Below are 24,184 nucleotides of genomic sequence, written 5' to 3' on the forward strand. Positions count from 1 at the left end.
GGCCCAAGTAGGAAGGTCCCTATCACCCACAGACAACACCTAGATTGAGTTTCTGGCTCCTTGCTGGCATGCTCACTAATGTGCACTCTCACTGCCTCTTTGTCTTTCTCTCTGCCTCTCAGTAAGTTTAAATATATGCATATGTCATATATTTAATATATATTTATATAAGAGGTACATAGGTAGCTGGCTGGCATATACAGGTAAAGCAAAATTGGTCATAAATGGATCACTGAAGTTGGGTGGTAGGGTACACATTCATGTTTTACTACGTATAAACATCCCATAACAAAACATAAAGGAAACAAAGATAACCTCTCTACTACCCTCCTTGAATCACCAACAAAATCATAGCAAAATCTAAAAAAAAAAAAAAAAAAAAAAAGAAGTTGAGTAGACACAAACCACTGTAAGCTGACAGAAAGTTCAATGCTTTCTAGAGTACCAGGCACAGGTACATAACCTCTTGGTTAATATGCCCACATACGACATAAACGCACATGGCTTCTATTTCTGGCTCTGGCCCCCAATGGCAGCTTTCGGCTAATGTGTGAGGAAGCAAGTGATGGCTCTCGTAGTGAAGCCTTGCTATTCATGTAGCAGACCTCAATGAGTTTCTGCCTTTGGCTTCCAGCTTTGGTCCAGACAGCTACAGGCATTGGGGGAACAAACCAGCTTGCTCACTCTTGCTCTCTTTCTCTCTCAAAGAATAAGAAGGAAATGAAAGTGCAAGTACGAAATGTTGATGAGGATGAAGTAGTGATCCCCACAGCCAGGGAGTGTAAATGGATATACCACTATCTACCAGAGTTGGAAATAAGTACAATCCACAATTCAACAAATCCTGTAACAGAAACATTCACGCATGATCAACAGCAATGCACAAAAACATTCAGGATTACATTATTAGGAAAGGCCATGGATAAACAATGGTACTATTACACCAGTATTTTACACTGCAATGAGGAAGTGGCAATCATGTGCAGCAAAATAAGCTACACTAAGACCAAGAGGAAGAAGTCAGAGGGACACAATGTGCACCTGCAGTGTTAAACCCTTCTGGACAAAGCTCTGGTCATGTCCCTTGACACCTGTACTGGTTAGAAATTGTGTGCTGGGACCCAGCACCCGCTTGGGAGATCTGGAAGAAGCTACTGGCTCCTGGTTTCACATCAGTTCAGCTCTGGCCGTTGCGATCACTTGAGAAATAAACAAGTGGATGGATGGATGGATGACCTTTCTGTCTCTCCTTCTCTCTATAAACCTGATCTGCCTCTCCAATAAAAATAAACTAGAGAGAGAAAGAGACAAAGAAATGGCGGAGGTGGAGCACAGGGGGCTCTGAGAGGTGATGGAGTGTGGTGCCGAAGGCCCAACTATGCAGGAGACTGCCGTAAACCTGCTCATCAGGAAATCCCTGCCCACCACTGTGGGTTCTTTTCCTTCACTAGCTTTGAGAATGATCCTTCCTTCTCTCAACACTCTTGCTGAATCACTTTCACAGTGAGGCTCATTCTTTACTGCTTCTTTCTCTTTGTTCCTTGTTCCATTCGGTTCCGGTCTTAAGATGGCTTCTTTAGCTGGCACAGGAGGCTAATTCTGTCAAGTTAAACCACAGAACCACCCGAAGAGTGCATAAACCGGGACTGAGAGAGACCTGGGAGGGAAATAGTGGGTTCCCCCCTCATGGGTTGCTACTCCCATGGGAGGGCATGAAAACTGGGCTGGGGACTGGGGTGGCTAGACAGAGAAGCACTCAGCAACATCCATGAGGGCTGGATAGTTGAGCTGGTTAGATGGAACTAGGCTTCAATACATATCGACATGTATGAGAGCCAAATGGGATGTGGGACAGACTGGACTAGTCTGCTGCACATACTGGAAAACCAGGGCAGGGGGCAGACCTGGTGGGGGTTGTTGTGGGTCGCTCCGACTAGGCTGCAGCTCCCACTGGGTTATGTGAGGGCCGAGTATGTGCTGGGCAGAACCAGGCTGGACTGCAACACCCATTGGTTCCAGTGCAAGTCGGGACTGAAACCAGAACCAACCCAGCAATTGCAACCACCAGCTGATCAGAGCGATGGACTGTGGCGGGCCCTGTGCTTGCTAGAACATACAAGAATCTGGTCTGGGAATACCTCGAAGTTTCTTTGGGGATCTCCCCAATCGAAATGCTGGACTCAGAACCCTAGCCAAGAAAAGACAGAAGAAAGAACAAGTCAATCAACCATCTCAGCTATATGTTGGCAGCGAAATACTGGGCAAATAAAGACTCTATGATGGACTAGGTCAATCAGTGGATTCTTCAACAACCTCATCGTGCTTGGAGTGGCGAAAATGGCAGCGATTCATAACTGATGAACTATTAAAACCACTTGAGCAAGGATATCAGAGCATGCCCCACATCCGGGACTTGGTGTGGGTGGGAAACTGGGTGGGGCTTCTCCCTCAATATCCCCCTTTACCTCAGATACAAGAAGGAAACAATATGGACATAATAGTCTTACCCACCTCCCTATAGCCCCTGAACCTTTTTACTGTAATTAACTATGTAAAGATTGTCAACAATATAATTTAAAAAATAACTTAACTAAAAAAAAAGATGGCTTCTTTGTCTTTTAGTTCTTCAGATGAGTGCTCAGTTTCTGCTATCATATTTCACACTTCAATCCTCCATGATCCTTTCCCACATACAGCACCGTGTTCTGGACTTTGGGACTGGGTTTTCCTTCTGAAGTTATTGCTACCTTCAGGTATCAATCCAAACTCAATTATTGCTTCAATTTGTTCTTATTTTCTTCCCCTTCCAGTTTTTTTCTTCTCTGCCTAGCCACTCATCTTCTCAGGTCCTTCTTAGGACACGTTTACTGTGGTTCATATTATCCCCTCTGAAACTTAGCCACCCCTGGCTCCCTGATCAGATTGGGCACAGGGAACTGAAGAGCTGGCTGGAAGCACCGCCAGTAGGGTCACAGAAGGGTTATAGCATCTCTGTTCAAAGGGAAACCTTAGTGTTTCCTTAAATTTTTATTTACTGACTTTATTAATTAGAAAGGTGGAGACTGAAAGGTAGAGAAAAAAGCTCTTATTATAAACATTTACTCCCTAAATGTCTATAATAGCCAGAGCAGGGCCACATTGAAGCCAGGAGCCAAGAACTCAAACCAGGTTTCCCAAATGGCTGTCAGGAACACAGCCACTCGAGCTATCACATGCTGCCTCCTAGCATTTGCTGGAATCAGAATATAGCTGGGACTTGAACCCAGGCACTCTGATATGGAAAGCAAACATTCCAAGTGGAACCCTAAGGGTATGCCGAGGGCCTGGCATGATAGCCTAATGGCTAAAGTCCTCACCTTGCATGTGTTGGTATGCTATATATGGGTACCAGTTTGAGTCCCAGCTGTTCCACTTCCCATCCAGCTCCCTGCTTGTGGCCTGGGAAAGCAGTCGAGGACGGCCCAAAGCCTTGAGACTGCGCACCCACATGTGAGACCAGGAAGAAGCTCCTGGCTTCAGATTGGCTCAGCTCTAGCCATTGGGGCCACTTGGGGAGTGAACCAGCAGATAGATGGAAGATCTTTACCTCTGTCTCTCCTCCCTGGCATAAATCTGACTCCCCAATAAAAATAAATAAATCTCAAAAAAAAAAAAAAAAGAGCTATGCCAAATGCCTTCACCTGTGTCTTGACTGTTCAGAGGTAAAGTTGTCTTCACTTCCCATTTACAGAATTCAAACTGTAAAGGCTGCCCAGATTCTGTCAGTTAAAAAGAAGGAATAGATGGGAAGTCTTGCAATCCATACTTGGCTGATGACTTAATCTATCTTAGTAAAATGCTCCTGTTCTCAACTGTGCTGGATGATCTTTGTGGACCAGCTACAGAGCTTAAAATGCCAGCCTCCTGCTGGGGTTAGCAAGGCTGTACACCCCACAGTATGGGTGTGGAAGCAGCTCTGAGCTCTGGGTTTTAACCACTTCTCAGATTTTAGCCCAAGCTCCCCAGAGGAGCAGGTGCCTTCCTTTTCCCCATTTCTATCTGTTCTTGGTCTTTCTGAAGATTCTTTCATTCAAAAGAGAATGGTTCTCAAGTTTGTGCTGCGTAGGATTAACATTTAGCTTTCTCACAGCCCACGTGCTTTCCAGCTCAAGTGTTGTTACTGGTGCCTCCTCTCCTGGCCTTGTCATCATGGACTCTGGTCATCTCCCCTCCAGAATGTTTGCATCAGCACAGCATGAAAACTCCTCTGTGATGTGCTAAGTGAGAGCCTGATCTGGCAACACAGAATACTACCTGCTACTAAGCAAAAGTCTTAAACCAGAAAAGGCTTCCTTAGCAGTTATTCAATTTGGATGATAAGAAAACACAGTATACACCAATGCTACCTATATAGAAAAGCCTTAGAAGTCCACCATAAGCTAGTATAGCGGTTACAGTATTAAACTTGGCAGACTCCTGAGCAACAATGTCCCTTAGAAACTGATACTGCACTGAGATGAGGATCCTTAGTAAGTGACAGGCTGAGCTGGGCAAGGTTCTACTTACTAACTCTGCGGTCAAAATGCTTTGGAGGGAACGTTAAAATGCCACAGAGGGACCTGCTTTCCACCTGCACTGAGCACTTGTCCGTAACAATTATAACCAGAAGGGGCCCGGTGGCACGGCCTAGCGGTTAAAGTCCTTGCCTTGAATGCCCCGGAATCCCATATGGGCGCCGGTTCTAATCCCGGAAGCTCCACTTCCCATCCAGCTTCCTGCTTGTGGCCTGGGAAAGCAGTCGAGGACGGCTCAATGCTTTGGGACCCTGCACCCATGTGGGAGACCTGGAAGAGATCCTGGTTCCCGGCTTCGGATCAGCACAGCACCGGCCGTTGCGGCTTACTTGCGGAGTGAAACATCGGACGGAAGATCTTCCTCTCTGTCTCTCCTCCTCTCTGTATATCTGACGTTGTAATAAATAAATAAAAATCTTAAAAAAAAAAAAAAAACACAACAAATTAAACCAGAACCAGAGGCTCCACTTGCCACAACGTGCTCTACTCACCCATCAGTAGCAGGCTTCTTCCGGAGTATGCTTGGCCGGGGGGATGAGCCCTGGGCTGGAGCATTGGTGCCAGCACTCTGGCTGTGGGTCTGCACCACAGTTGTTGCTGCGGGAGCAGCACTGAATGGATTGCTAATAGGGTTGGCTACAATTGTAGCTCCATCTGCCAAGACCACTGCTGGAAAAGCACATGGAGGCAGGAGAGAACAATGAAGGGGGAGACACAGAGAAACATGTCACTAAGATGATCAGACCACTGGCATCAGGCAACTGCGCAACTTGAGGAGGACATGGGGCAGAAGGACATTCACCTCCCTGAAAGCAGATGGCACACAGTGGAGGTGCCCAAGTACACAGGAAACACAATCAACTCTACCCTTTTTACTTCATAATAGTAGTTACCGTCGAAAGAGGATACATACATAGTAGTACACAGACCATCTACCATAGCACTTTGCTCTACTAGGTATTTTGAAGTTTTTACTTATATAATTTTTGTCAACATTATTTTAAAAATAATTTTTAAAAAGTCTCCATTTAGGGTCAGTGTTGTGGGTGCAGTGCATTAAGCCTCTGCCTGCAATGCCAGCATTCAATGACTGGGTGTCCACTTAAGTTCTGGTTGCTCTGCTTCTGACTCAGATCCCAGCTAATGGACCAGTGAGGGCAGTGGAAGATGGTCCAAATACTTGGGTCTCTCCCAATTATGTGTGAGACCAAGATGGAGCTCCTGGCTCTTGAAGGGTCTGGTTTGGTAGAACCCTGGCTATTGCAGATTTGGAAAGTGAACCAGCAGATGAAATAAAAGATTCCTACCCCGATTCCACCGCACCCCTGTCACCTCTGTGCTCTGCTTCTCAAATAGATATTTTAGAATTGGATTTTTGGGACAAGCATTGTGGCACAGTATGCTAAGCCTCCACCTGTAATACTGGCATCCCATATGTGCATCAGTTTGTGTTCCAACCACTGCACTTGTTATTTCTTAAAGGTTTATTTTATTCATCTGAAAGGCAAAGTTACAGAACTATAAAAATTTTCCATCCACTGGTTCCCTCCCTACACGGCCACAACAATTGGGCCAGGCCAAGGCCAAGAGTGTCCCATGTAGATGCAGAAGCCCAAGGACTTAAGCCCTCCTCTGCTGCCTTCCCAGGTACATTAGCAGGGAGCTGGGTCAGAGGTGAGGCAGTTGGGATGTCAGGCAGTGGCTAATGCCATTACACCACAACACTGGCTCCAACATTTTCACTTTTGATTCAGCTCCCTGCTAATGGCCTGGGAAAGCAGTGGCCCAAGGCTTTGGAACCCTGCACCCACACGAGAAATTAAGAAGAAGCCCTTGGCTTCTGGCTTTGGGCTGGCCTAGCCCTGGCTTTTAGAGTCATGGGGAGTGAGCCAGTGAATATAAAATCAGTTTTTTTTCTGTCACTCTGCCCTGGCAATAAAATCTTTTAAAAAGTTATTTTTTTACTGATACATGACAACTGCATATACATAATAAAGGATATCATGTTACAGTTTATGAATATATCATTTAATATTCAAATCAGGGCTCCAGGTTATCATTCCTTTAAGTAAAAATTTCCAAAATAACTTTCTTAACCTTTCTTTTGATGAAATATTCACTACATTTTCATTACCTATAATAATGCTACTCTACCATTATTATTCCCATTAAAAAACTTTATTAATAATTTATTTGAGAGAAAGAGAGAAAGAGGTGGCTCTCCCCATGCCTGCAAAGGCCTGGGCCAGGAGTCAGGAAAGCAGCACAGGTCTCTCACAGGTGATGTGGAGGAGCCCAAGCATAGGAACCCTCCCTGCAGCCACCCAGGTCAGGAAGCTCATGTCAGGACCTGGAACCAGGACGCGAATCCAGGCGCCGTGATGTGGGACAGGGCTTCCTGACTAGTGTCTTGACTGTCAGGATGAATGCCCACTGCCACAACAGAATTCTGAAGATCCACATCCCAGCTAAGGAAAGAGCCATCTTTTCAACTACAGCAAAGAGACGGCTCATCAGCACTCCACACAGAAGGATTTATTCCAATTTTCAAAATGTCTATTTCACTAGTATTGTTTCTTTAAATTTATTTATGTTTTTATTTGAAACACAAAGTGACAAACAGATCTTCCTTCCAGTGGCTCACTCTCCAAATGGCTGCAACAGCTGTGGCTGGACCAGGCCAAAGCCATGAGCCTGAATTCCACCTACAACGGCAAGGCTGCAAGGTACTTGGGTTCTAACCTGCTGGCTTCCCAGGTACATTTGCAGGATGGTGGACTGGTGGCAGAGTAGCTGGGACTTGAACCAGCACCCTTATATGGAATGCAGGTATCACAAATGGTGGCTTAACTTGCTCTACTATAATGCCATCATTTTAGCTCTTTTTTAATGTGCTGACATCATTAGCTAACATCGTGGTTAAGATTTCACACCTTACACATGCATCTAAAGAAAAACTCCACATGAATGAGAGCACTTCTTGTACAGTGAGTGTGCCCCTTCAACTAAGATCCTCATGGAATGCTCCTCACTATGTGCATACTCAGAGCCTGTCCGTCTGATTGTTTACAATGACCCTAAAGGCTAAGCTCAAAGTAACTCCAGGTCGCTCTAGAGACTATCCAAGACCTCCAAAGCAGCCAATGTCTCCCTGCCCTGTGCCATCTTTCACAAAATAAGAATTAAAATTGGGTCCGGCGACGTGGCCTAGCGGCTAAAGTCCTCGCCTTGAACGCCCTTGGATCCCATATGGACGCCAGTTCTAATCCCGGCAGCTCCACTTCCCATGCAGCTCCCTGCTTGTGGCCTGGGAAAGCAGTTGAGGATGGCCCAAAGCCTTGGGACCCCACACCTGCATGGGAGACCTGGAGGAGGTTCCTGGTTCCTGGCTTCGGCTCGGTGCAGCACCGGCTGTTGCGGCTCACTTGGGGAGTGAATCATCGGACGGAAGATCTTCCTCTCTGTCTTTCCTCCTCTCTGTATATCTGACTTTGTAATAAAATAAATAAATCTTCAAAAAAAAAATAAGAATTAAAATTACCTGAGGTCTTTCCTTCAGGCTGTGGCTGCTGAGTGCCCATGGGAGCAGGCTGAAGACCTTGCGTACTGATTGGGGTGGCTGAGTGAATGCCCTGTGTGCCAATTGGTGCTGGCTGGATCCCCGGTGTGCCAATGGGGGCTGGCTGGATCCCCTGCGTATTGATGGGTGCTGGCTGGATCCCCTGGATATGTCGAGCATGTGATGCATCCACGGTCATCAACTGCATGGGATTGAGGTGTACTGTGGACGCCACTCCAACACCAGTCTGAGCTGTGATGGCAGAGTTTGGAGCCTGAGCTGAAACTAAAAATGACACAAAGCGTGATTACAAGATGCTGGTGGCAGAGGGTCCCACAGGGAAAGACTATGCAAATTCTGAGATTTGCAGATTGCTTTGTCTGGATCAGCCAAAGAACACTACTTCTAAGTAAGAATAGTGAAAGGAGAACCTAGCTGCATTAAAACTGAAAACACAGCAGACATCTCACGAGCAACAAGAGACCTACCAGTACCAGTTTATCCATTTCAAGAGTACATATTTTTAAAGGTGCTACAAAAATTAACATGATTATTCACAGGCTGAGACAAAATTACACAACTACCCTAATATTACCTTTACATACAGTATTTTAATAGATGACAAAGTTGGCGACTTAATACTTTAAAATCTTCATGTTTTAGCTTTATCTGAAGCTAGAATAAGTAAATACAACACTAAAAATAATGTCTGATCAATATGTATCTCATTGCTGGCAAAAAATTTAAGTGCAAAGTAATTTAAAAAGTTTGATTTGCTTCTACCTGGATACTGTCGGATAGTGGACACTGAACTGGTGATTGGGGTGTAGGTGTGTGCCGCCAGTGGGTACGCAGAAGGTGGGTAAGTTGGCAAGAAGTACTGGAACTGGACAGGAACAGAAGGTCTAGAGACGGAGCAAAATGAAATAAGGTGGTTATCAAATCTTGGTTGTCAAATGTTCCTCCTCACATCACACGTTGCTGCAGGGTCTCTCCCAAAGTTGTGTTGCAAACAAAGCAAAGGACAGACTTCAAAAGCAAGTGACTATTACAAATACCCATACATAGATAAATATAAAAACATATTTTAAGGGCGGTTTCTAATAATAACATTTACCCAGTTATCAAGTCTTCGTTGCTCAGTTTCGCTAAGAGCAAATGCTTTGAATGGCAAATATTGTCAAATATGCATGAAACAGACAATGCCAATTTCCTGCAAATTGATTCAGAGACCAGAAGAAGAAGCAAAATCCAACTTTTTTTTTAGTTTAATACTAAAACAGGACAAAGTATGAGAAGACTACAAATATCACTCCATACTGACACAAAATCACTAAATACAAGTGCATCAAGCATCATTTAAAATTAAATATACCATAACCAAATAGTTCGTTACACACAGAAATGATTCAAGATCAGAATTTCTATTCATCTTCTAGATCGTATTTTAAAAACTGGGAATAATTATTCTAAATGCAATATATATCTAAGTACACAATACGTAATGGCACTCAGTATTTATTCATGATGCAAATACTTAACAAAACAGGAATGGGAGCTTTGTTTCTCAAACTGAAATGGTATCTGCCAAACTCTATAACGGAATTTAATATGACTTCCCAGTCACCATCTTTAATTTAGTAGCATTTAATTAGAAACTCTAGCCAGGAAAGTAGGAAAAGTAGGCATAAAAATGAAAACGAAAAGACCTTCTGCCACCCCCAACTCTCCTTACTCAGACATGAAACACACTGCAGTAACAGGAGTACTCAGTCAAGGGATCAGCACAACAAGACATATCAAACCCTCTAAGTATTTCCATGCACTCTAATGGTAAAAGCAGTATTTAAAAATCATCCAGAGAACTTTGCAGAATATTCCAGGTAGTGCTCAGGCTGCACAGTACATGCTCTGTCTTTTCCCTGGTCCTTCCTGGCTCACTGGGTGAAGAGCACAGTGAGAAACCACTGACTACAATGTCCTATGGGTTCAAACCCAACATCACTCACGAAGAACTGAAAAAGGTTAAAAACTGACCTTAAAGCACCACTCCTGGGGCAAGTTAAGTCACTTGCTTGGGATGACAACAGCCCGTGCTTGAGGGTCTGGTTCTAGTCCCAAGCTACTTTGCTCCCAACACAGCTTTGCACTAAAGCATTCCCTGGGACACAGCAGATGATGGCTCAAATTCTTGGGTTATTACCATCCCTGTGCCTTGGGTTTAGGCCTGACACAGCCCTAGCTGTGGGAATAAACCAACAAATGGAAGACTGTCTTTCTCTCAGATAAAATAAACAAAAATACCACCCTGACCAAATCCAAATGAAGGAAAAAAATTTAAACAAATCTCTCTATGCACCAGCACTGTGGTATAGTGGAGTGCTGGCTAACGCTCTGGGAAGGCAGACGGCAGCCCAAGGACCAGGACCCAACTCTGGTCGCTGCAGCCACATGGGGAATGAACTAGTCTTTCCAATTAAAAAAATTTTTTCAAAACAAAATTATTTTATTTTTATTGGAAAGGCAGATTTACAGAGAGAAGGAGAGAAGGAAATATCTACCACCTGTTGGTTCACTCCCCAAATGCCTGTAACAGCTAAAGCTGAGCTGACCTGAAGCCAGGAACCAGGAGCCTCTTTCAGGTCTTCCATATGGCCTCAGGGTCCCAAGGCTTTGTGCTATCCTCTACCACTTTCCCAAGCCATAAGCAGGGAGCTGGATGGGAAGTGAAGCACCCAGGCCACTGCTGTCCTCACGTGATCCTGACGTGTGTAATGTGAGGATTTAGACATTGAGCCATCACGCTAGGCCCCAGATACTCCTTTTTTTCTTTTCTTGTTTTTTTTTTTTAAAAGACTTATACATTTTATTGGAAAGGCAGATTTACAGAGAGAAGGAGAGACAGAGAAGGAAGATCTTCCATCCGATGATTCACTCCCCAAGTAGCCGCAATGGTCAGAGCTGTGCCGATCCAAGGCCAGGAGTCAGGAACTTCCTCCAGGTCTCCCATGTGGGTGCAGGGTCCCAAGGCCTTGGGCCATCCTCGACTGCTTTTCCCAGGCCACAGGCAGGAAGCTGGGTGGGAAGTGGAGCAGTGGGGACATGAACTGGTGCTATTTGGGACCCCGGCACATTCAAGGCAAGGACTATGGCCATTAGGCTACAATGCTGGGCCTGATTCTCTACTTCTAATACAGCTCCCTGCTAGTTCGCCTGGGAAAGCAGCTAAAGATGGCTCAAATACTTGGGACCATCCACATGGGAGACCTGAAGAAGCTCCTAGCTTCAGATCAGCCCTGCCATGGTCACTATCGCCCTTTGAGGAAGAAACCAAGGAATGGAAAATCTGTCTCTTCTTCCTTCTCCATGTGAATAGGCTTGTCATATTAAAAAATATATCTTTTTAAAGAAAAATATTTTTTTTAAAGATTTATTCATTTTTTATTACAGCCAGATATACAGAGAGGAGGAAAGACAGAGAGGAAGATCTTCCGTCCGATGATTCACTCCCCAAGTGAGCCGCAACGGGCCAATGTGCGCCGATCCGAAGCTGGAAACCTACAACTTCTTCCGGGTCTCCCACGTGGGTGCAGTGTCCCAATGCATTGGGCCATCCTCGACTGCTTTCCCAGGCCACAGGCAGAGAGCTGGATGGGAAGTGGAGCTGCCGGGATTAGAACTGGCGCCCATGTGGGATCCCGGGGCATTCAAGGCGAGGACTTTAGCCGCTAGGCCACGCCGCCAGGCCCCAAAGAAAAATCTTAAAAGCAAACCAGATTTTTCAAAATTACAAAGTCCTCTCTGATGAAAATGGAATTGCATGACAAAGGAAATGAACAGTCAATCAAGGAGGATGGGACAAGCTCGGCTCCTCCACAGCTGCTGTGCTGTGTTTTCTGGAGGAGAAGGTGATGCAGAGAGAAGGAAGAAACAGAAATAACAGCATTAGAAGATGTATATAACTGTGTAACAAAAAACAACGGGATTTACGTGACAGATCTGAAGGCCAAGGCAGTAGTGCATGTTCTGATAAGCACATCATTGAGGTACAGGTAAGAAGCCATCATCTGGGACCCTAAAGGTTTTGCACTGAGCTTTTGTGTTTGGAAACCAGAGCCATGAAAGATGGAAAAGCAACAAAAGAAAGTAGTTTGACAGGAAGAAATTCCGTAAGTTCATTTTAGAAAAGCCTGAAAGACAGCCAGCAAGTAACACTGCACAAAAGAGGAGGCCAGGTGCCAGGCCTGGAGACGGGAGCTGTTATCACTGTGTTCCTCTGAGGAACCACACTCTTTGTTAGCAACAAGGAGACCTCTTCTTGTGTGCAGACACAGTAGATGAAGCATGATGTGGCTTCCAAAAGCTAATATCCACTTGCACAAAGGAACCCAGTGGTCACCTCTCATCCAGGCCAGACTGCTAAATAAGGACATGTTAAGAAGGTGTGTGCTAAACAATGGAAATTCACTAAAGACCTATGAGAAGCATCACGTAGCAAGCAAATTCTGAGTAAGAAAGTCTTTCTCTTACTTGATTAACTCTCATTGCTAGAAAACTCCCTTCTCAGAGAAAGGAAGCAGAAAAGACTCACTACATTTCACTGTGCGACCAAATTGTTGGGCGTTATTCCAAAACAGCAAATACAGCACACTAGCAGTGAGAATACATTCCTTAAGCTGGATCTCTACAGAAATTCCTAATGTGAATTTAACCAGTAGAAACACATTAAAAACAAGTTGGAGAACATCCTAAGGGGCAGCGTTGTACGGCAGCAGGTAACAGCTACTGCCTGCATCACCAGTTATCCCATATGGGTGCTGGTCTGTATCCCAACTACTTTACTTCTGATCTAGTTCTCTGTAGTCTGGAAAACCAGTGAAGGACGGTCCAAATGCCTGGGCCTCTGCACTCACACAGGAGATCCAGAACAAATTCCTGGCCTCTGCCTTGCCCAGCCCTGGCCATCTGGAGAAGGAAGTGGCAGAAAGATATTTTTCAAATAAATAAATAAATCTGGGCCTAGCGGCGTGGCCTAGTGGCTAAAGTCCTCGCCTTGAATGCCCCGGGATCCCATATGGGCGCCGGTTCTAATCCCGGAAGCTCCACTTCCCATCCAGCTCCCTGCCTGTGGCCTGGGAAAGCAGTCGAGGATGGCCCAATGCTTTGGGACCCTGCACCCGCGTGGGAGACCGGGAAGAGGTTCCTGGTTTCCGGCTTTGAATTGGCGCAGCACCGGCCATTGTGGCTCACTTCGGGAGTGAATCATCGGATGGAAGATCTTCCTCTCTGTCTCTCCTCCTCTCTGTATATCTGACTTTGTAGTAAAAAAAAATAAATAAATCTTAAAAAAAAACCAAAAAATAAATAAATCTAAAAAAAAAGTAATATTTCACAAAACAACTGGTTTGCTTAGACTCTTCAACATGATTACTGACTAAAACAGAACGGAAAGACAGAATCCCTTCTGATGCCTGGGATGTGGTCATGTAAGAGAATGTCTGTCACAAACTGAAGGACAAAGGTGATGATGCTGCAAACCTTAGAAACAAAAATTAAACACAAAACTAGCTATGGGGCCTGGCGGCATGGCCTAGCGGCTAAAGTCCTCGCCTTGAAAGCCCCGGGATCCCATATGGGCGCCAGTTCTAATCCCGGCAGCTCCACTTCCCATCCAGCTCCCTGCCTGTGGCCTGGGAAAGCAGTCGAGGACGGCCCAAAGTCTTTGGACCCTGCACCCATGTGGGAGACCTGGAAGAGATCCTGGTTCCTGGCTTCGGATTGGTGTGCATCGGCCCGTTGCGGTCACTTGGGGAGTGAATCATTGGACGGAGGATCTTCCTCTCTGTCTCTCCTCCTCTCTGTATATCTAACTTTGTAATAAAAAATAAATAAATCTTGAAAAAAAATACTCAGTAGGTGCTCTGTGAATATAAAATAAATTGTAATATTTAAAAAAAAAAAAAAAACAAGCTATGGATGCCAGGTACACAATGAACAAAAGGGGAAGGGCTTAGTTAAAAAACAGCATGTTGGGCTCGGCAGTGTGGCCTGGTGGCTAAGGTCCTCGCCTTGATACCATATGGCCGCTGGTTCTAATCCCGGCAGCTCCACTTCCTCTCTATCTCTTCTCCTCTCAGTATATCTGACTTTGTAATAAAAATAAATCTTTAAAAAACAAACAAACAAACAAAAACAGCATGTTTTCCAACATGAAAGGAAAAATCATACAACGTATTATGTTCAGAGAGAAAATCTGCAAATATGAATAAGCAAATACATGTCACATCTGTGAGACACTTTGTCTTACTGGAAAACAGAACAATGAATGACACCAGCTGGCAGGGTCAGGGACCCACGGCTTCCTACCTGTTATCACTGCGGGTTTCCATGGCCACAGGGTTCGGAGAGGCTCTGTGTCCTGAAATGGGAATCAGGCTGCTCCTCTCTGCAGGGTAATCAGGCTGGATGCGAGGAGACGTGTGTGTGATCTGCTGAGGCACCACCTTAGCTACAAACGGCAAAACCCAAGCATATCACCACTCAGACACATTTGCTGGCAGGCCAAAACAGTTTTGGCTAGCAGCGATCTTATGAAAGCAAACAGCTCTAAATAAGTCTGGACTTTTAGTTGTAATCAAAATATAAAATCAAAGATGAGTGCAGAATGTTTAACTATAGCATTTTAATCCAATAATCCACTGATACACTCATATTAGTTATTAAAATCAGGGATCAACATTAATAATCAAAAATATCAGCAACCACTTCTTCATAACCTGGCTTCTTAGAGACCTTTTAGAAACAAACCCTTGTTTTTTCCCCCAACACAAAAACGGTAAACAATTTGGATCCTATTCCCTGACCTAATCAGAAACAGATCATTTTACTTTTCAAATCTCAGTTTCTTTATCCATAAAGATGCTACCACTTAACAACTTCTAAAATCCACTTGAATGTCCCATGATTTCGCATAAAGTCACAGCAATATCAAAGTCAGTTTGCCTGAAGGGTAACAAATTCAATCTTAGGATTTAAGCCCACTTTTTAAAAATATATATATTCTGCAACTGTATTTTGTTTAGAGGGCACACCCTTCATTTACTGTAGCTACATCTGGAGACTTGGGAAGAAAAGCTATTGCCTGATCAGAATACACTGAGGGACACAGAGAGAGCTTCCATTAGCGTGAAGACTCAGGTACACCACGACAGGCACATGGCCTGAAGAGCCAACGTACAGAGCAGGGCTGAGCTGGGAAAAGCCACCATCATGCTCAGCCACCTAGGGGGGCAGCTCAAGACACTGCGCAACATGACTGCAGGATGCCCGATCTGATCAGGAAGGATGGCATTCATTGACCAATGCCATGAGAAGCCAGCAGCAGGCAAGTCAGAAGACAGGACATTAGTAGGAAGCCATCTGGCCTGTGTTTTCACTGTGATAGGTGCAAGAACCTAATGTCTCCAGCAGGGAATGAAGCTGCTATCTGCTGCAGCCAGACAATACCCCGTAATGCCAATCTTTAGTCTCTTATTTTTTTTTTTTTTTACTTAAAAAACAACACGGACTCTCAATTTTTAAGTTAAAAGCCAAAAAATATGTAACACAGAAAGCCTAAGTCTGCTAGATGCATCTCAATAGAATCCTTAATTTCTGAATAAAGCCCTCATCTGATTCTGCCTTCTGTAACTGAGGACACTGTGGGGGCCGGAGCAGGAAGTAGATAAGGATGGTCTTCAACTGGAAATCAGCAGTAGCAGAGGCAAGCACGCTATGCTGGCGATTAATCAAGCATGCCTGCTCTGACCCAACCTGTGACAAGGGCTGAATTCAAGGAAAAAAAGTCACTGAAGTGATTCCAGTGTATCTCTATACCAATCTGAAAATCTACGCAGAAGGATCTAAAAGGTTTTCCTTCTGCACTGAGGTACCATTTCTAGAGTCCTTAAGGTGCTGGGTTGGTACATCAGAGAACCAACCAGGCACATGCAGCTGATGGGACTTGGGAATGAACAATTCAGTCTCCAGGTACTTCCAGTGAGTTTACTGATGCAATATGATCACTTAGAAATGGGACACAATCATGCCAAAACAGACACAAACACAAAACTTCTCTTCACAAAACTGAACTTAAGCCTGAGTGACATGACTCATTCCAGTGAAGTCACAGCGACCAGCAGAATTCTGTCTCTGAAAGCTTTTGGGGGCCCCAGAACCCTGGCAGGGAGTTGGCCTGCCTCCAAAACCATACATGAGTGCCCTCCCAGGCTGCGAAGCTGCAGCCTACTCCATCTGTGTAGGAAGGAAGGGGGAGTCCCAATGGAGAGGGAGGCTCCAACTCTGACAGGTTTTCCAGAAAGTACACTGTGTTAAAAACATGGCAGCCAGCCCACATCTGGGGAGTGGAAAACAGAAAGAGGATATACTCAGTGCTACAGATTCAAGGTGGAGGTGACGCTGAAAACTCAGACCTCACGGGTTATAGTCACCACCCCCTTTTTTTAAAGATTTATTTATTTTTATTGGAAAGGCAGATACACAAAGAGGAGGAGAGACAGAGAGGAAGATCTTCAGTCTGTTAGTTCACTCCTCAAGCAGCTGCAATGGCTGGTGGTGAGCCAGTCCAAACCCAGGAGCCAGGAGCTTCCTCCAGGTCTCTCACGTGGATGCAGGGTCCAAAGGCTTTGAGCCATCCCCAGCCGCTTTCCCAGGCCACAAGCAGGGAGCTGGATGGGAAACAGGGCTGCCGGGACACAAACTGGTGCCCATAAGGCAAGGACTTTAGCCGCTACACTGTCGTCCCAGGCCTCAGAGTCACCGTTTGCCTCCAAGGCTGCAGCCTCTGCTTTGGAAGCTGTGGGAGTAAGGCATCTGCCCCAAAAAATCAGCGCTGGCATCAGGCAGCCAAATCTAGCCTGCTGCCTGTGCCTGGCTGGCTGATGAGCTGAAAACAGGCTTACATTTTAAACGTGCATAGGTAGATATCAAGAGTATTTTTTTTTTAAAGATTTATTCATTTTATTACAGCCAGATATACACAGAGGAGGAAAGACAGAGAGGAAGATCTTCCGTCCGATGATTCACTCCCCAAGTGAGCCACAACCGGCCGGTGCGCGCCGATCCGAAGCCGGGAACCTGGAACCTCCTCCGGGTCTCCCACGCGGGTGCAGTGTCCCAGTGCACTGGGCTGTCCTCAACTGCCTTCCCAGGCCACAAGCAGGGAGCTGGATGGGAAGTGGAGCTGCCAGGATTAGAACCGGCACCCATATGGGATCCCGGGGCTTTCAAGGCGAGGACTTTAGCCACTAGGCCACGCCGCCGGGCCCAATATCAACAGTATTTTAAGAAACATGAAAGTATCTTGAAATTTGACCCAGCACGGTAGCCTAGTAGCCAGACCCTCACGCTGCATCTGCCAGGATCCCAGATGGGCGCTAGTTAGTATCCTGGCTACTCCACTCGCATCCTGTTCCCTGCCTGTGTCCTGGGATGGCCCAAAGCTTTGGCACCCTGCACCCCCATTGGAGACCTAGGGGAAGCTCCGGCTCCGGACTGGCTCAGCTTTGACTGTTGTGGCCACTTGGGGAATGAATTAGTGGACTGAAGATCTTTCCCGCTGCATATCTGCCTTTCCAATGGAAAAAATAATAATAATAAAATAAATCTTAAAAAAAATTTTACAGATATATATATATCTATATATGTATATATAGATATACATATATATCTATCTTGAAATTCTACTTTCCCTGCCCCTAAGTAAAGCCTCACAGATCTAGGCACACCTGCCTTTGTACATGCCCTTGGCTGTCTTGTTGATGCAGCGGCAGGGCAGGGCAATACAACACAGAGCTGCATGGACTGCCAATCCTGAAATCACTAGCACCTGACCTCAGAGGAAAGGTGTGCTAGAGCAGGTACTGTGGAACAGCATATACAGCAGAATCGCTGTACCAGTTTCAGTCCTGGCTACTCCAGTTCCAATCCAGCTCCATGCTCAAGCACCTGGGAAAGCAGCAAATGATGGCTCAAGTACTTAGGCCCCTGTCTCCTGTGTGGGAGACACAGCTGGACTTCCCGGCTCTCGGTTTCAGTGGCCATTTGGGGAATGAAAGAAAATACGGAAGATCTTTCACTCTTTCTCTCTTTCTCTGCTTCCAATAAATAAATCTTCTAGAAAAAGAAAACATCTGTCCATCTCTGTGCTTGATGAGTGAAGTTTGGCTATCAGAAACTTTCCAGAGATTTTTTTCTTAAGCCTCAAAAAACACAGGTGCTCATAATCAAAGCCTAGAAGAACCTTCGGTATGGATACTGAGCACCCTGGGAGAGTACTCAGACCTGATGAGAGCTTTAGTGTCCTTCCTGCTTAACAATTCTGCCTTAACAATCTGTGAAGCAGACAGGGTTCTCCTCATTCTAGACCTTTGCTTTTCTTGCCTTACCTGATAATCCTGGTTTTGTCCATGCAATGAACTTATTTCAAAACAAAATAACTGTATAGGTCATTCAAAAATGGTTATCCTCTCTCCTTCCTACCACCAAAGAATGCCAAATCCTTGCAACAAAGTCATTTTGAAAGTGCAGTGCTGCTTTGAAAATCTACAACAAAACACCCAACCAGCCACAGATGCCAGGTCAGAGGCTTGACACTCCTCGCAGGCATCCGCGACACGCCGCACAGCACTTACCAACCGGGATGTTGGAGGTGGTCACAGCCGTGGCATGCGACGAATGGGAGGGCATTGTCATGGTGACAATTGTACTCGTGGGAGCTTGTGTGTGTGACACAGATCCTGAAAAGGGGAGAAAAGGGAAATTAGTTAACAATGGCTCTCTGCACACATTACAGGTGCTTGGACATGAGGGAAAGCTCCTGGGACAAGAGAAGAGAATCTTTTTAGCCTGCTATTTTTCTCTGAAAGTAAATAATGAAAAATGATTGATTTCTACCTCTTGTCCCAGGGCGGGGGCATGGCAGGCAGGGTACTGACTTACCGGCTGCCGTTGTTGATGGAATGGTATTAGTTGCCAGGATCGGGGCCACTGTCGCTGCCGCCACTGGTGTGCCAGTGCTGAAGATGGTCTTCTGTGGGGGGAACCATAGCACAGCTAAGAGCAGGCACCCTCCCTCCTACCCCACAACCTGCTCTAAACATATCCCTGCCTTTCTCTACTGCCAGATCCCCAGCAAGTCCAGCCTGGGTTTGTTCCCCAAGTGGCACAAGGAGCTCTTTATCTCTGATTTTACCTGTGCCATGGTATGGAGCTGCTGCTTCGGCGTTCCTAGCGCAGGGTGCGATGGCAGGGTGATCCGCGTCGTCACGTCTCGCGACTGGGCAGGCCGCTGGATGCTAATGGCTGCGGACGGCGGGTGCGGGATGGACAGGGTTGGCCGACTGAAAGGACACAGAAGACGCTGTAACTTGTCCACAGCCCTGGTAGAGAGTCAAGGCCATTTCCTATCTTGGGTTAGATTAGAGTGACACAAGCTGTATTTCTTCTGAGCAATTCTTGGGCCTAATGCCAGCAGTGAATTCAACGTCCAGTTGAGTATCTCTTCTGATACTGCAGCAGGTCCCAAGCTGGGCGTGTTAACAAGAGACTCTTGGTACTCAGCAGCCACAGCAGTAGAGTGAGCATCACCATCCAGCATGGCCAAACAGAAGGTACCCAGAGAGTTCCTTGAGACGTGCTGACACGTCTCATGAGGGAAGTGCACACATGATGTTCGTTCATGGCAGCTCCACCTGTGCTCCTCGTGCAGCTCACAATCCACTCCCACGTCACTCCTCATCAGACACCAGAACACGCTCAGCGAGGAAGGAGTAGCCGTCAGTGCTTACTAACAGAGAGGGCATCAACACAGACAGCATGCCAAACCTAGCCGCAGCAAGCTACTGCCATTACATCACCAGCTAGACAACGCTGCACGGTAACAACGTTTTTAAACAGGAGGGGGAATAAAAATTAAGTTTAAAATGGCCCTGGAGAGAATGCAGATGGATCACACCTCACTCAGTCCATCAGGATACACATTGAGAGGATTAAAGGCAGCTCCAATTACATACGAACAAAAGTTGGTACAATTAATTTCTAGCCTTGCAGTGAGGAGCAGCTTTCTAACCACTAAAAGCATTCAAAATCTAAAAGCTACAAGAGTCTGGCGCGGTAGCTAGCAGCTGAAGTCCTCGCCTTAAATGCGCCGGTTCTAATCCTGGCAGCCCCGCTTCCCATCCAGCTCCCTGCTTGTGGTCTGGGAAAGCAGCCAGGGACAACCCAAAGCCTTGGGACCCTGCACCCGCGTGGCAGTCCTGGAAGAGGCACCTGGCTTCAGATTGGTACAGCTCCGGCTGTCGCGGCCATTTGGGGAGTGAATCAACAGATGGAAGACCTTCCTCTTTATATATCTGATTTTACAATAAAATTAAATAAATCTTTAAAAAAACAAAAGAATCTAAAAGCTACAAAAGAAAAAACAGCAATAAATTTCACTATGTGAATAAAAAAAATAAACAAACCTACTAGATGGCAAAGTACACTACAAGAAAAGTCTGAGGATTTAACCTTCTTAATATACTGATTGTGAGAAATCAATGAAAAAATAATAGTCCGTGGAAACCTGCAGTAAAAGGCAAATGATTTATACGATATGAAGAGAAACCGCAGTATACAGAAAAATAACAGTCCAGTATACAAGTACGCAAAGGATACACACAGTTCAATCACAATACTCAAAGGGTCCCTTAACAAACAATGTCCACTCTCAACACAGGTCAGTGGCCACCACTGGTCTATTTAAAAAAAGCAACAGCACAATGTTTATTTATGAATTTCAAAGGCACAGTAATAGGGAGGGAAGGAGAGAAGGCAACTGGGGGAGACAGAAAGACAGAGATCAGACTCCAACTTGCTGGTTCATTCTGAAATGCCTCTACACACACACACACACACACACACTGCCTTTCAAATAAATAAAAGAAAAAGAACTGCTGACTTATCAGTAAAAAGTTTACAATGTGATTAGAAGATGGATTTTGCTATGAAGAGAGCAACAGAGTGGATTGTTCAAGTTCCAGCAAAGCAGCAAACCTAGACTGAGCTGCAACTGTAGTCTCCCTGGGCCAGGCAGCCTGCTACGGGGCCTGGGTCTTCAGTGGCTGATCCTACAGGCACACTGCTGTGACGGTCACCCGTACCGACATGAGGGCCACCCCTTCCAACATGCAGAGATGTATGGATACATAGCTGAATTAGTGACAGGTCTCAGGACAGAAGAATCCATGAAAAGAACACTCCTGTAGCAAAGAATGTTACAGAATCACCCATAAAAACCTCTTCAAACTTAACATGTACTTCTCTCTGAAGCGGTCCAGTTCACACACCACCCCCCAAAGAATATACTACAATAGTCTTGGTCTTTACCCCAATGGAAAATAAATGCTAATACCCACATAATGCACATTCCACGCCAGCTATGTTTTTAGTGCTTTACATGATCAACATAGTTACCCTATGGTGATCTCTGAGGTGGGGAATGCCACTGACATGTTCTAACTGAAGACACAAGGCATTCGCTCTTTGACTTCGCACTCTGAATTAAACAAACACAAGTTAAGGACATTCCATCACAAATACACAAGAGCACATGCCAAAATATCCACCAGCATCTTCATATCAGGGTGCATGCAGCGCAGTCAGGCAAAGGAATGAGTCAACAGGAGTGCTATGTACTGATCAGAATCATCTCCACAGCATACGAAGAGAATTTTAAAAAATCTGTTAAAAACCTGCATTAGATGACATAAAAACATTATGAACTTGTACACCTGAGGGATGTTCAGAAAGCTCACAAGGGGCTGGCAGTGTGGAGCCAGGCGCTAAGACACCTGCAATGGCGGCGTGTACATGTCGGCACACTGGCTTGAGTGCCACCTGCTCTCCTCTTCACCACTCCTGTCTTTCAAATCAACAAATGCGTCCACGGCCATACCACCTGAACGCGCCTGATCTCAAGTAAATAAATGCAAAGGAAGTTACGTGTAAGTTTCAGCAAAATATTATGAAAAACTATGCAGGGGGCTCGGCAGCGTGGCCTAGTGGCTAAGGTCCTCGCCTTGATCCCATATGGCTGTTGGTTCTAATCCCGGCAGCTCCACTTCCTCTCTGTCTCTCCTCCTCTCAGTATATCTGACTTTGTAATAAAAATAAAATAAATCTTTAAAAAAAAAAAAACTATGCAGGGATTTCAAGCCTGTGAAATTTATAGTTAATGTATTTCAGCATTAAATAATAATAAGGAAATCCTGGAAGGATAAGCAAAAAGTTAATACCAAATTACTTCTGAATTCAAGGGAAAAGGAAATATGGGAAATTGGTATTTGCAGAGCAAAAGAGAGAGTGATGCTTCTCGTTGTATGTCTTTCTATGCTTTTATATTTTAGAAACATGTGGAATTTAAATTAGAAAAAAAAATGTCCCACATAGCCTTCAGAGGGATCAATAAAAGTGACTTTTGAGCACATCCCACGATGCTTCTTAGCAGGACCCAGGAGGGCTCATGCACCCTTACAGTTAATGCTAGCTACGGAAAGCAGGATACTTCACCATGAGTGGGTTCATGACTTTCAACTACTATTCTGAAACTATCTTCTGCACGTGATAGCATGAAAAAAAAGTAGTTACAGTAATAGCCTCAGGAAACAAAGTTTTCATTACAAAGCAAAAAAAGATATACAAGTATAAGATCTAATAAAGCAAGAAAAATACATGCCAAATATCATTTGGGGGCCCGGCAGTGTGGCCTAGCAGCTAAAGTCTTCACCTTGAATGCCCCGGGATCCCATATGGGCGCTGGTTCTAATCCTGACGGCTCTGCTTCCCATCCGGCTCCCTGCTTGTGGCCTGGAAGAGCAGTCGAGGACGGCCCAAAGCCTTGGAACACTGCACCCACACGGGAGACCCAGAAGAGGTTCCTGGTTCCCGGCATCGGATCAGCGCGCACCGGCCGTTGCGCTCACTTGGGGAGTGAATCATCGGACGGAAGATCTTCCTCTCTGTCTCTCCTCCTCTCTGTATATCTGACTTTGTAATAAAATAAATAAATCTTTTCAAAAAATTTCATTTGGAAACACCCATAGGAGGACAGAACTGCCCTGACTGTCTTCACAGGTCCAAAAAGGTAACCGCAAAAAACAATGAACACCCTTAACAACCAGACACGGAGTCCGAAATACCACTCCAAGGAACCAAGGGTCCTTAGAGAAACAGCTGATTTCAAGAGCAGACAAGCAGGCACATGAGAGTGAGCCTGAAACACCGTAAGGGATCAGAACCAAGAAAAGTACTCAGGAGGACACCCAGGCGGCTTAGGGTAGCTGCAGAAAGTAGAGGGGAAGGATCACACACTAAACAACATCCCTTTCCTAAAAAGGCCACACAGATTAACAATACGGCATGGGGCCAGTGCTGGGGAACAGCAGGCAAAGCTGCTGTCATCCCATGCTGCTGTTTAAAGTTTCAGATGCTCCACTTCCAATTCAACTGTTAATGGCCTAGGAAAAGCAAAGGAGGACGGCCAAAGGGCTTGGAACTCTGCATTAATGTGGGAGACCTGGAAGAAGCTCCTGGCTTCCCACCAGTCCAGCTCCAGGCACTTGGGGAGTGAACCAGCAGCTGGAAGATCTATCTCCCTCTCCCCTCGTGTGTGTGTGTGTGTGTGTGAGAGAGAGAGAGAGAGAGAGAGAGAGAGAGAGAGAGAGAGAGAGAGAGAGAGACTCTGCCTTTCAAATAAGAAATAAACCCTTAAAAAAAAAAACTTTCTCAGATAGAAAACACTACAATATTTGTCAAAGTGATCATTTTTTGTTACCTTTTCACTTACAGCCTTAAAATGACTTCAGTGACAGAGACTTGATCAAGTAATTCGACATCTACAAAAAACAGAGGTTTGGTTTACAACCAGTGTTCAGCCAGGTTCTTGCTTGACTTCTTCAGCTTTTTAATCTTTTCTTTTTTTTTTTTTTTTTTTTTTTTAGATTTTTTTTATCTGAAAGGCAGATTTACAGAGAAG

General features: G+C 45.3%; 1 protein-coding gene across 2 annotated transcripts in view; it reads right to left on the reverse strand.

Annotated features, from left to right (window-relative positions):
* The window catches only part of SAP130 (Sin3A associated protein 130), a 77,122-nt gene that overhangs the window by 29,395 nt on the left and 23,543 nt on the right, over positions 1 to 24,184 (reverse strand). For both annotated transcript variants that reach the window (XM_004589326.4, XM_004589324.4), the window contains exons 8-14: positions 19,364 to 19,511; positions 19,111 to 19,201; positions 18,804 to 18,908; positions 14,479 to 14,620; positions 8,896 to 9,017; positions 8,095 to 8,397; positions 5,045 to 5,222 (exon numbers count right to left, since the gene is read on the reverse strand). In XM_004589326.4, the coding sequence (XP_004589383.2) occupies positions 5,045 to 5,222; positions 8,095 to 8,397; positions 8,896 to 9,017; positions 14,479 to 14,620; positions 18,804 to 18,908; positions 19,111 to 19,201; positions 19,364 to 19,511 (1,089 nt within the window). The remainder of the gene's footprint in view (positions 1 to 5,044; positions 5,223 to 8,094; positions 8,398 to 8,895; positions 9,018 to 14,478; positions 14,621 to 18,803; positions 18,909 to 19,110; positions 19,202 to 19,363; positions 19,512 to 24,184) is intronic.

The sequence above is a fragment of the Ochotona princeps genome, chromosome 5 (assembly GCF_030435755.1).
Source record: "Ochotona princeps isolate mOchPri1 chromosome 5, mOchPri1.hap1, whole genome shotgun sequence".
Lineage (NCBI taxonomy): Eukaryota > Metazoa > Chordata > Mammalia > Lagomorpha > Ochotonidae > Ochotona > Ochotona princeps.